Source organism: Synchiropus splendidus, chromosome 14 (assembly GCF_027744825.2).
Source record: "Synchiropus splendidus isolate RoL2022-P1 chromosome 14, RoL_Sspl_1.0, whole genome shotgun sequence".
Lineage (NCBI taxonomy): Eukaryota > Metazoa > Chordata > Actinopteri > Syngnathiformes > Callionymidae > Synchiropus > Synchiropus splendidus.
In genome coordinates this window covers 19697480-19710804 of record NC_071347.1, presented here as the reverse complement: position 1 = coordinate 19710804, position 13325 = coordinate 19697480, and the positions used below count along the sequence as shown (strand labels likewise).

The window sequence follows — 13325 nt, the reverse complement described above, 5'->3', positions numbered from 1 at the left end:
ATAGCTGTCTGGGGAGAGTGACATAAAACATTTCAAACACCATGTCCGTCCAAATATAAGAAGATAAAAGATAAAGATAAAAGGTGTGAGTCGATAAAGAACCCTCTTGCACATAAAAAAGTTGGCGTATGCTCAGAGGATGTTTCTCTTTTTGAGAGGTAGATTGTCACTTTGTCACGTCCATCTTTGTCTGACTGTGGAGCTCAGGTCATCTTGTTTAATGTTCTTAATCTTAGAACTGGAGTCCTGAATTTTACTGACCTGAGCTGGGTTCACATTACTGGCCTACGCTCCATGAAGCAAACAATGAATACTAAAAGAGATAAAAGCTGTTCTCTTTGTTTTAGAATGTAGTAGTTTTCTTTCTTATCTCTTGTTTTCTTTGTGGTGAAACTTCCAGTACATTTCTCTGACTCAGTACCAGCTTCCAAACTAGATGTAATCCCAATAATCTGCAGGTGGCCGTCCACATTGGCTGCCCACACTTTCACATTTTCCCTCCTTTCACACGCTGCTCCTCTCTCACTCTCTCCCCAGGCTCCTGGTGTGCCGGTTATCTGAAGTTGGGCCTTTTGGTGGAGGGTGGAGGCAGCACACTTCAGCCAGGACTTGTCACAGTACTCCCAGAGCCACAGTGGGACCCGGGCACCTGAGAGCGATCCCAGCAGAGTGGGAGTGAGAGCACAGAGGACGCCACAGTAGCAGCTCTGAGTCCGTCCCGGGACTTGGCACAAAGTTTTCATCACACTATCACAAGTGTGTGTTACTTGAGATTGTGCTTGGAAGTTCTTCCAGTTCCGCCTTTGGATCTGTTTGAAGAAAAACAAAACACGGCACAATGGATATGGATGCTATATACGAGTATGAGTACCATGATTATCCTGCTCCTACCGTAAGACAGCCGGAGTAAGTATGCTCTTGTCACTTTTCTGCTCTCAGTTCACTGAGTCTGTATTTCAGGAACGTCAGCAGTGTTATGTCAGACTGCCAGACACTTCTGCGTCAAACTTTTATCTTTCACTGTGCCAAGATTTCAGATTGCACTGGGACATTGTGTTTTATTTTTTCCAGAAACTGTACAGTGATAGTGACTCGCACTAAAACTGCAAAAGCAATATATGTCTGAAAATGAATGAATGAATATTTTTGATGAAAACCATCTTTCATGGCACAAATACCCAAACTCTTTTCGCGTAATAGTGTTTAATCCAGCTACATAAACTGGGTAAAGCAAGTCTAAAATAACATGTTAGTAGGTCAAAACACAGTCAGAGATGGAGTAGAAAATACTGTAAGGAAAGTAAAAGAAAACGGAAAAATGTAGAATAAAATAAAGACAAATAACAAAACAGGCTGTTGACAAATACCATAGATAAAATATGTAAATATAATCTATATTGATAAATAAAGTTAGTTTCAGTGACTTTATGAAATTGAAATTATGAAGCCAAAGACAAGGAAAAAAAAGTGATAACACTGAGGCAAGGTTTAAAAAAATATAAGAATGAATGAAACAACTCTTAAAAATTTTTTGTTTGTATTTACAAAATATACCTACAGTCTGATAATAAAATAATTTACCAAAACAATGCTTAAAAATAAAAAATAAAATATGCACATTATTAGTAGTGACATAAATAATAGTACATGACTCAAAATGACATTAGACAAAATTGGTGTAATGATTTTTACACTGTTTTCTGATTGATTTATTTTTTATCTTTTTAATCATACTGTTCTTGCCTTTATTACTTCTAAATAATGTTTTAGTTCATTGTTCCTATACATTATTTTTATTTGTTTGCAATGTAGTAATCTGTTTTTACAGATTTGCATTTCTTTACTTCACTGAAAACCAGTTCTTCCTAGATTTGCCATCTGACATATCACTACATTTTAATCTATAGAAAGTTTAGAAATAATATTCATCGCTACAAGAAGACATTTTTCACAATTTTATGTCAATAATGACTACCTCATGACCCGGCCTTCCTGGTACAGGAACATGAACATAGCACTTGTTGTTTTGTTGGGCTAATACCAATCGGTTTACATGCAAATCTGCGCAGCGGGATTTGGGCTTCAAAGATTCCAGTCTCCAATGATCCTGACAGTGACGTGTGAGAGGTTTATTGAGGTCCATACTCACTCACTGGAAAGCCTTATGTTGTGATGGTTTTACTCATGTGTGAATGTTTTTGTTCCTGTTTTTAGAAGAATTCCACCCTGTGACCCCACGGCTGACGACAGGCTCTACCACATATGCATCAGTGCAATATCAGTGAGTCCGCCCACTTTATTTTGCCTTATGGCTGCACTGCCCACACGTGAGCATGTCACACTTGGACATTGACGTTTTCTGATTCATATCTGTGCTCGGATGACTGGGAAAAGACGTTTCCCTTCACTGTTCCTAGAGAATCACGCTCCTAAGAAGAAGGACACACGAAGAATCCTGCGCTGCTTGTAGAGTTCCCCTCTCATGGGGTGACTCCCTGACTTCCTAAATGTGTGGCAGGTCACCAGGGTCACTGAGGCCTCCCTGGTCAACTGATCCTGACGGATGATTTTCCTTTCAGACCTCAAATTAAGCAGAACTAATGACGTGTATTTGAAGTCCGCACAGGCTGACGGATGTGTCTTCCCTTTCAGCTTGTCATCTTGATGATCCTCGCCATCCTCGCCAGACGCTCCAAGCCAGGAGACCGACAGAGAGGGCTCCTCAGTCTGCTCAGGTAGAGAGACATTACTTTTCCCCCCAAAACTACATTGAATCATGAAGACATGTTGATAGCTCAGGAGAATCATTGTTCATTTCTAAACAAAATAATCCTCACAATTCTAAAAAAAAAAACCATAAAATAAAAGATGGAAGACAGGATCAGCTACATTTTTATTATTTATTATGAAGAAATTCAATTGTTATATTTCACCTGCATTCAGTGTCATTTCATTCCTAGAATAAATTCATGAATCAATGACTATTTTTATATCGTAATCACCTCATAAAAATGCCATCTTTGTCAATATTGAGGAAGCAAAAGTGGAGCGACTGGCTAAACGTATAAGCTTTCATTTCATTGGTCATAGTTTCGAGGTCACATGTGACTCGTCGGCGCAGTTTAGCAGCCACACACATCACGGCACAAAAGAGACATTTCACTTGACTTGCTGCTTAACCAACCAGGAAGTGGCGTCTTGATGCTGAATAGAGGGATGCTCATGTTGGACGCTGGCCTTGAGACATGAGTGTGGGACGTCTAGGGAGGCGATGAATGTGCTAAGTTGAACTGCCGAAGATTGAGTACTGATGGTCAACTCTGTCAGATGAATCGTGGGGAATGGGCACCTCAGTAGTGAGGTGATTCAGGCATGTCAGTCTGACATCAACCTTATATAATGTAAATTCAATAGAATCATAGAGAAACATTCAACTGCATTTCAACCACTTTCCTCCTCCATCACGATCGCATGATCAAAGCGGCTCTGACAAAGCAAACAGGGATTCCGATTTCAAGCGTACGCGAGGGCGCTCACACGTGGACTCTAAATACCTGCACACTTGATTTCACAGTCCGGTCAACTTCCTGGATCACACGCAGCACAAGGGTCTGGCAGTGGCTGTGTTTGGAGTGCTCATGTGCAAACTCTGTGGCCTGGTCCTGTCCCGGAGCCCCCTTCCCTTCACAGCTGAGGTGGAGAGCAAACGTGAGCCACTTCCACACTCTCAGAAACCACTCATTTCATGAACTTTTGACTGACTATATCATTTGTTTTAACACTGCGTGACTCGTATCGACATGAATAAATGCCCAGGTGATTGACTTGGTGAGCAGCCTTTGAAGTCCAGAAGGACGTTTTCTAGTCTGCAACAGAAAGCTTGTCTGTGATTTAACACATTGCTGGAATGACATGAGGTCCAATGGATGATCTTTATGATATTGGATATTGTGTGTGAGTGTTTGTCCTGTATTGGACGGGCCAGTTGCTCTCACGTAGCTGGGCCTTTTGAAAGGTTTGTGTAAGTGTGAATATGTGTTGTCGTCGCAGAGAACTGGATGATTCTCGGGGTCTTCTACTACCCTGCGCTCTACTATCCCCTCCTGGCGTGCGGAACGCTGCATAACAAAGTCGGCTATGTGCTGGGCAGCCTGCTGTCCTGGACGCACTTTGGAGTTCTGGTCTGGCAAAAAATCGACTGCCCCAAAACTGATCAGGTACCAACATCATGATCATAGCGTTGACTTGTGTTTTTGTGCAGAATGAATGAAAGTATTTTGGGAAGAGATCAGCTCAGTAGCAGGATGTTAGCAGAGCTCAGTGTATATCTATGTGGATAAAAGTAGAATGTTGTCATGATGATAAAACTGTAAAATCATTTATTAAGAAACTCGATGAAATGCTGGGACATATTTCTGTAATGAACATTTCTGATGCAGTGATGCTTTGAATTATTAGTATTATTATTGTGCTTATTAAAAAAGGAAGAAGGTCTGTGGTATTGGACCTCTTAAATATCAATCAAAGTTGTATTGACGTGGCAGAGAATTGTATATTTTGGTGACATGAGAATATTTCAAATCACTCTCACTGGTTCATTGACAGGCCTGAGAGCTCTGTTGAGTTTAACTCCACTTGCTCAGAGTCAGAAAAGCTGACCGAAGTTGGTGAAGTCAGGTGCTGCCGGGTTTAATTTTTTTAAATTCAGCTTGACATTAACTTATTAAAAAAAACTTTTATTACACATTTTATTGTCACTTTTATTTTATTAAAAATAAAACTTTTGATTGTTCATGAAGCTCATATTTCTATTTTATTTGTCCAGATGGAGCAACAGAATTTCATGTCATTTATTTCATGGTTCTATCTCCAAAAACTAAACAAATATGTTGAAATATATATGGAATATTTTGGCACCTGAAAGAGCTTAGTATATTTTGATAAAAAGCAACAAGTTCATCAAAGAAAGGAAACTGGTAAAGTCAGTCAGTAACATGTCAAAACAATGAGGGCGTGTGGGACAAGTTTCTCACACAGCTATTTCTTCTTCTTGGTTCACCAAACCAAGTGAGATTATCGGCGCTGATGCAAGAGGTTGTAAAAAAGCTGAAGATGGCATTTCCAAAACACTCTATATGCAGGAAACAAAACACAGCAGGGCAGCCAATGACACGTTGTCTTTACGCGTGAGGTCATGAAGTGTTGTCCCAAGTCTTAGGGACGTCAATCACTTCACCTGGTCATTGGAGGGCACTTCATAGTGGAGGGTGCTCAGAACCAAGTGCTGGTGTTAGGGTGAGAGATGGGACACAGCCTTAGCAAAGACAACGCTCTGTGCAGCAGTGGTGCAGAAGACAAACAGCCCTTGGAGTCACCGCAGGTTGTTCCACTGTTGACCGGTCTCAATCATGGTCTCAGTTGATCTTACTGTGTCAGAATATCCCGACACGATTGAAAGCTCCTGTATTAGCTGGCTTTGCTCTGCTTCCTCTCAGGTCCACAAACACTTCGTCCTCCTCTCCAGTTTGCCACAAATCGCCTGCTTGGCCTTCCTCAGCTTCCAGTATCCGCTCCTCCTCTTCAAAGGCCTCAACAGCGCCGGCAGCAGCGGCAGCAGCGTCACAGAGGTGAGCTTCCGGGAGAAGCCGCAGCCGCTTCAAACACGCCCAGATGCACCTTTCTTTTCATTGAGTTTGCAACTTGCGCTCCATCAGAAGAGGCTTAGCAGGCCCCCGGGTCCCGGCTGTAGGAAAATGTGCAAGCTGCCTGGGATGCCAGCGGGCTAATCATTTTAAGTAGATTTGATGTAATTGGTTTAGGTTATGCTCTTGATCAGATTATGACAAGGTTGCGCCGTGGCAACACAATGCAGTGTTTATTCATGCTAATCCCAGCTGGGGCCAGTGTCACCCCCCTCTGCCCCCCCGCCATGCTCACCTTTAGCACCCGTCACATATGAAGTGTCGTGCATCATCATTAAGTCCAGAGTGTGCTCCGTACAGGATCTGCGCTGCAGCTACTACAAGGAATACGTTAAGTCCATTTTCAAGAAGAAGAAGTCCGCCTCGGCCAGGTGAGCGAGCAACGCTTTGGTCAGACCCCAGGGTGTGTGTGTGAGTGTGGCTGCCTCTCCACAGCGCTTCAGAGTCGCCAAGCGTCCTTCAGCGAGTCAAGGATGCCGTGATGTCCTACGTTTACACTCCAGAAGATGGTAAACGTTTCACTCTTCTTTCGTACGGTTTCAGGTTTTTAACGTTTTTATTTTCCCTCAGCGTTTCGGTTTCCACTGAAGCTGGCCATATCTGGGGTGGTGTCGTTCATCGTCGTCTACCAGGTGACCGACCGTCACTCAAACTACGTTCAACCAGGGTCAGAGAATCCAAAGAGTTAGACGTGATTCTTCAAGCACTTTATCGTCTCCAGTCATCCATCCTTCAGCCCCATCTCTTCCATGTGTCTGAGATTGGGTCGCAGGGGCAGCAGTCCCAGCTAAGAGGCCCAGTCTTTCTTATCCTCCTACAGCTGCCCACGTGTTCCAACAGGTCCTGACTCCGGACCATAGCACGACACCTATCACTTCCTCAACTCACCTCTTTCAGAGTCGAAGTGTTCTACAGTGACCTCTTCCAGGATGAATCCATGTCACGCCACTAGGTCCCTACCTACTGCTAAACCTCTGGACCATAGGTGAACATAGGAACATGGCATTACTGAGGAGGCTCCCTCTTTATGACCACAGTACTGAAGGAGTTCCATCATCGAATTAGATACTTGAGCTCCTCCACTTGAGGAAAGAGCTTCTGAGTATCTGCTCTGGGCTCCACTGTCCCATACTGGAGGGCGGAGTCCAACACTAGTAGGACCTGGATAGACCTCAGAAGAACCTATTTTTTGTAGGCTGGTTACTGTCCATGTCATTGAAGAATTTGAACAAGGCAACTGAATTTGGATCTGATGATAGGTTTAGGGAGGAAGGGGGAGGTATGAGCCTCCTGACCTTGTCCCCACTCTGCTGGTCCCTCAGGTGGCGCTGCTCTTCATCCTCATTGTGGTGCCAGAGCTCCAGTACATCCGCCTGGGCGTGAACGAGGACATCGCCAACGTTTTAGCGAGTTTCAGAATCACGCTGTCACATGACCGCCAGGAGGTGGTCCGACTGGTGGTGCATTACATCTGGAGCGTGGAAGGTGAGCGAAGCAGAAGCCTCAGAGTCGACGTGGTCCTGTTTGTGACCCTGGAGTTTCTCTCCCTCAGTGTGTTTCATCTCAGCCGTGACTCTGTCGGCGCTGGTCAACCTGGCCATGTTCATGCGCTCCATGGTTCTGCACAGGTGAGCACAATCCCGCTGCTCGGGTCCCACGTGTCTCCCGGAGCCCCGGGTGCGCTCTGAATTCTGGTCCGCCCATTAGCGGGTAATTGCTCACTCAACGCTGCATAATAGAGTCATCATCTTCCCGTCGGACGACAGCAGTTAGTCTGAAACGGTTATGTAGATAAGGAAAGAAAATCTGCTATTAGCATAGACGACCGTTTCACAAATGGATTTCTGCGTCGGATTTTTATTGCTCCATTTAATTTCCCTCCGGTTGAGATTGTGACAACAGCTCTGTCTGGCTGCAGGTCGAACCTCAAAGGGCTGTACAGAGGAGACATCTACAACGTGTACAACTGCCAGAGAAGCATCCGAGCTTCCCGGCCGGCGCTGGTCTGCTGGATGAGCTACACCAGCTTCACCGCGGCCCACGTCTGCATCAGTGAGGCCTTGTGTTGTCCACCATGACCGCCATGATATCTGATGTATTGTATATGATCAGTGTGACTAAAAAAATAACGTTAAAAATATTATTATATTGTGTGTGTATGGAGATATATATATATATATATATATATATATATATATATATATATATATTATTTTCTAGATAAAATGAATCATGTATCTCTTATGTACAATTAAGCAATGGTTATATATATTTTTTCATTTTGAAATAACTTTTTTCTGTAAGAATCTCAAATTTTAAAAAATCATCGCTATAAAAAAACAATTATTTATCTCATATTTTATCTCTAAAATATTGTAAAATAACAAACGTTAAGTTCAAATATATATATATATATATATGAAAAAACTTAAATTACAGACAGCAAGTAAATGACCATACATTTTCCATAATTGACACATTTTTGGAAATAAATGAAATGGATGAAGACAATAGAAAATAAATTAAATGGTCTCTGTCTTGCATGTGAATAAAAGTACATTTCTGACACATTTGTTATTTTGATCTATAAAGTACGATTATGTTACGTTATATTCTTCATACAACATAAAGAAGAAAATGTTGATATCTGCTCAGCAAAAAGTGCAAAAAGTTAGCAAGAGGTGAGAGAAGAAGCAGTGTATTTGTATGATAAAACTCATGTTGTATCACATCAGACACAAACTGTTTGCTCACCTAAATATCATGTTGTCATGATCATGTCTAAGTTAATCATGATAAAAAAAAAGGTCTTTTAATCTTTGAATTTTTCTGTTTTCACTGGCGTGAGTGAGGAATGTTCAGCCGGAGGTTTGTCTTTCAGGCGTGATCATGCAGGTCATCGTCTTCTTCCTGGGCCTCCTGGTGGTGGTCTTCCTGGTCATCATCCCCATCACGCAGGGTCAGAACCTGTTCCTGTTTCAGATGATGTGGAGCATGTGGTGAGCATCGTCCCGCTCAAGTTGGCTCTCGGTTCTGCTCCTCTAACACGAGCCCTTCTCCAGGCCTTTCTGGCTGATGGTTATCTTGGCGGTTCTGATTCAACACATCACTGCCAGATTCTGCTTCATACGGAAAACAGCTGCAACTCGCGACCTTGACAACAGGTGACGCCTGTGTGTGTAGCTGCGGCCGGCCGAGGCCTGTGTGAGATTAATGCCCTTGTGTGTCACAGGGGGAGTCTGTTCCTGCTGACTTACCTGCTGTTTCCAGTCAATGTTCTGATCGGGGTTCTGCTGGCACTCTGGCGCCTGGTCGTCACCGCCATCTTCAACATCATCCACATGGGACGGATGGACATCAGTCTGCTGAACAGGAACGTGGAGTCGTTTGACCCAGGTGACCTCCGGCACCCACCGGCCACGTTTATATGCCTGGTTTAGTCCTTCTCCTCCTGTGTCTTTGTCACATAAGCCCAGTTAGGCGTGAGCAGGTTGATCCATGTCCCGCTCAAACCTGGAGCCCACCCTGCCCACTCTCATGTTGGCGATCTGCCCTCAGCCTCCAAAGGCTCCTGACCTCTGAACCCTATGGTCAAGGACGGCAGTAGCTCTGACAAACCCAAGTGTGATGGTCGTCCCTTTGTGTGAGATTCTCAAGGCCGAGCTGCTTTTCTGTGCGTGTTTATTGCTTTGGCCGGCCCTGACTCCCCCCTCCCTCTTCCCCCCTCCCTCCCCTGGTGTGTGTCCACAGCCTACCGCTGCTACGCGCATTATCTGAAGATCGAGGTGAGCCAGTCCCACCCCGTCATGAAGGCCTTCTGTGGGGTCCTGCTGCAGTCTGTGGAGCAGGAGAACGCTGCTGTGCTCAAGAGCCGGGACGCTGAAGAAGGTCGGTATCACGCCTCACACACTCACACGTGGGGACTTCTCATTGCCATAACCCTCTCCCCAGCCTCCCCCTCTAAACCCAACCATCCAAACACATGGCTCACCTTAACCAGGACTCTCAACCACAATGAACTACTTATTTTGAAGTCTTCATCCTCAGGCTTAACCTTGTGGGGTCCGGTCAAATGGTTCCCACCAAGGTATAAGGTCCCCACAAGGATAGTGTTTTGTCAAGAACTGGCCCCCACAAGGCAGGATCCACAAGTCCACACACACCTGTTTTTTAGTCCTACCTTTGTGAGGACCTTGCCTCACTGCTTTCCCCAGCCTCTCTGTCTAAACCCAACCATCCAAAACAATTGGCTAAACGTCACCGAGACTCTGAACCAAACTGAAAAGGTCCCCGCAGGTACAGCTATACGAGGCTCTCACACACACGTGTTTTAGATTTCTCGGTCGCTTCTAAACACCACACTCTTCAGTCCGGCGACGGCGGCATTTTTCATTTCTCTGGAGGGACTCTGAATTCGGCAGCGGGTCACCGGCGGACATAATCAGATGGCTCTGCACGCGTGGAGAAATGAAAGCTTAACTCTTTTGATCTAATATGTCAGGAGCAAATTGAGTTTAGGTGGTGAATAATTCACAGTGCTGCTCCTTGTCGCCCTCGAATCAGTCTTAAACTAATCATCTTCTCTCATGATCCCCGGCACACGCCGGCAAGACGCTTACGGTGGCGGTTTCAAGCAAAAATATGTGATATAAAGATAAAAATGCTTGTGCTGTCGGAGCCAAATTTGGGGTTTCATCATTTTTTGTGGATTTTGTGTTTGAGCTATTGAGCTTTATATATGTAGTGATGATGACGCCCACCAGGGGGCATCCTGAACTGGCACTTAGACGTTGACAGAGTTGTGTTGAGACCACCAAGGCGAGACCAAGACCAATGACCGAGCTGACTACTAGTTTGTTCTAAAGAAAGCATTTCTGTTCTTAACCTATTTTGAAAAAACGGCGACCATTTCGAATCCAGTAAGAAACATATGTTTGAGTCTATGTTATTAGACGTCAGCTTCTTTATTCTGGAGTCAGTTTCGATTCATGCCTCTTGTTGGTCATGGTCCTGACTCAGGCCTCAGCCTCAGGTTAGATTGTCTCCACCGCAGCACTAACTATTGAAATATTCTGAATTCAGTCATCGGCAAATCGTTTCCTGTTCAAGATGGCCGTCCAGAACAGTCTCTGTATAGACGTCACAAAGGCTGCTGTTTGAGTAAGAAATGTTGATGGAGACATGGAGGACCCTCTCCCAGCTGTTCGGGGCGAGAGGGTGGGGAACCCTGCATTGATCAGAGGGGTGCAACAGCCATTCACACACTGATCAGATTTAAGTCGTCTGCAGCTTTACTGTGGGAGGAAACTGGAGTGCTCGGAGGAAGTCAAGGACATATTCAGATGAATCACAGCCTTCTTCCTGCACTACCCGTGACTCCACTCTAGATGGCACACTTCAGACGCATTGACCTATTTTGGAATTTGAGCTGTTGCTCTCTCAGTTGAAGGAATTGAAAAGTGAAATTGAGCCTTGAGTTTAATATAAATCTGGTGGAGTTGTCGTCCCCTTTGTGACCCGAGCTAAACATCGTCCCGCCACCGGGTCATGTGACACTTCTGATAAAGTGAGTGGGGAATCTTTGATTCATACAGAGACAGTTGTTTGTTCCGAGGCCTGTGTGGCGTGTGCAGATGCTCCGTCGTGCTGGAAGAGCAGGTCTGAGACACCATCCATCCATAGAGGCGGGAGCCGACCCTGGTGATGGGTGGAGGCCCAGCTGGGCTCATCCCTCACTGGGACAGTGTTGGGACGGACACATGAGGAATGTTGTGCTCCGCAGATTACACAGATGAGCTGTGCTAATTGCTTGTTTCATATTCATGTCGCCGAGGGCTTTGCAGAGAATGAATCTGAATCTGCTGCCTCCACGCTCGGCAGATTAGCGCGTGATTGCTTTCTATTGTCATCGCCCCTGTATCCAGTGGCTCCCGTGAGGGTGGGGGGTGCTGCGCCTCTCACAGGTGTCCGTGTCTCCCCAGGGATCCAGCTGGTGCAGCAGGACAGGAAGCCGGGCAGAGTGAGCAGTGCCAAGAGGGCCCGCGGCCACTGGCAGCTGCTCTACACCCTGGTGAGGAACCCCTCGCTGGTGGGCACCCGGAGGCCCGGCCAGCGTCCGGCCGGCGAGAGCCTGGTGAACGGAAGCATGAACCGCAAGGAGGGAAGCAAGAAGAGCAGCAAGGACGCCGCCGCCTCCAGCAACTGAGCCTCGCCGCGCTCGCCACCCTACCAAACGCCATTCCAGGCTCGTCCTGCGCCTCACAACAGCCTGTCGTTCTCACGTGCTTCTTTTGTATTAAACTACATGTGCATCCTCCAGTGAGCACGGACGTGGAATCTCATATTTATATATCTATCAAGACGACAAAAGCTGATTTCATAGAGCGAGTGACGGAGGTTCACTTGTGTAACTGAATGTGGATCATAAAGAACAAAATACAAGAGATTGTTTTGCTTTTTTTTTTTTTTTTTTTTACTTTATCAGCAGTACTCATATCTAGCATTTATCATTGAAGGTTTGCACTCTGGTTTCCTCCTAGCTATTTTGCATGAACACAGAGGATCATTTATTTATTTCCCAGAACTTATTATGGAGGTCTAGTGGCGTCTGTTGTGTGTGTGTGTGAGTGAGAGTGTGAGGATGTTTGTCCATGTCCTGTGATGAGCAGGGGCTCTGTCCAGGGTGTCCCCCGTCTTATTCCCCAATTTACTGCAAACCCATTTAGGAGATAAGAGGAACAGAATAGATTATTAAAATGCATTAAAATAATTAATAATGCACCTGCATTTGGCTCATGACTATTATGGGAAATGTACTACAAATTTTAAAGAAAAACATTAAAATAAATACATAGAAAAAATGGATATGAGCTCAGGTTTGCAATTTGGAAATGTTCATTTAAAAATGAATTGCTCAGCAAATAGATTGTGATTATTATGAGAGAAAAAGTACAGAAGAAATCATTTCAAAATATGTCACTTTAAAATTTATCATTGCCACTAATATCACAGTAAATACAGACGTGTGCTTTAAAAAAAGCATAATCAAATAATGAAAAAGGTAACGAATGAAATTAAGATGAACATAAATTATTCTTTTGAATAAGAAATTAAATACTGAATTAACAAATAATCCCCCTAAAGAAAAACGCACCAAAAATAATTATTGGTGCGTATGAACAAAGCTAAGGAAAAAGGGAAACAATATTGATTTTTTTTCTTAAATATTTTATGCATTTTTTAAAATCTGCTTACAAAAATACGACCAAGAATCTCGACTATTAAAAGAAAATGTCTCGATATCGCAAACGAATGAGCGAGTCATACTATTATTTGAGGATGAAAACAGCTTTATATTTGATGAAATATTGCATAAAGCAGTAGCGGTTAAAGATGGATCATTTTAAAACTACGAAGTAACTGAAGTAAAACGTGTAAGTAAGTGTTCGCACGTCTGTTTGAGAGTAAAATAATCCCCAGGGATTACGCTTCTGTTACGTTCATAGACGGGAAAAAGGCGTCTTTTTTGACTGCATCCACGCTCAGGAAAATATAAAGACGCTCAGAGCCGTTCACCTTCACCTCCGTGACGAGCGGACGGTGACAAAGAAAAAGAGGAAACGG

The 13325-nt window shown here is 44.3% G+C and overlaps 1 protein-coding gene across 1 annotated transcript; it reads left to right on the top strand.

Moving 5' to 3' along the window:
• The first annotated feature begins 532 nt into the window (after window positions 1-532).
• Window positions 533-12024, top strand: stra6 (signaling receptor and transporter of retinol STRA6). Its single transcript, XM_053885752.1, has 17 exons — window positions 533-906; window positions 2215-2281; window positions 2653-2735; window positions 3575-3708; window positions 4051-4217; window positions 5496-5627; window positions 6003-6073; window positions 6138-6211; window positions 6273-6334; window positions 7025-7187; window positions 7255-7330; window positions 7621-7754; window positions 8584-8701; window positions 8765-8866; window positions 8935-9098; window positions 9453-9590; window positions 11684-12024. The coding sequence occupies exons 1-17, from the start codon at window positions 839-841 to the stop codon at window positions 11905-11907; spliced, it is 1977 nt and encodes a 658-aa protein (XP_053741727.1). The 5' UTR covers window positions 533-838; the 3' UTR covers window positions 11908-12024.
• The last annotated feature ends 1301 nt before the right edge of the window (window positions 12025-13325 follow it).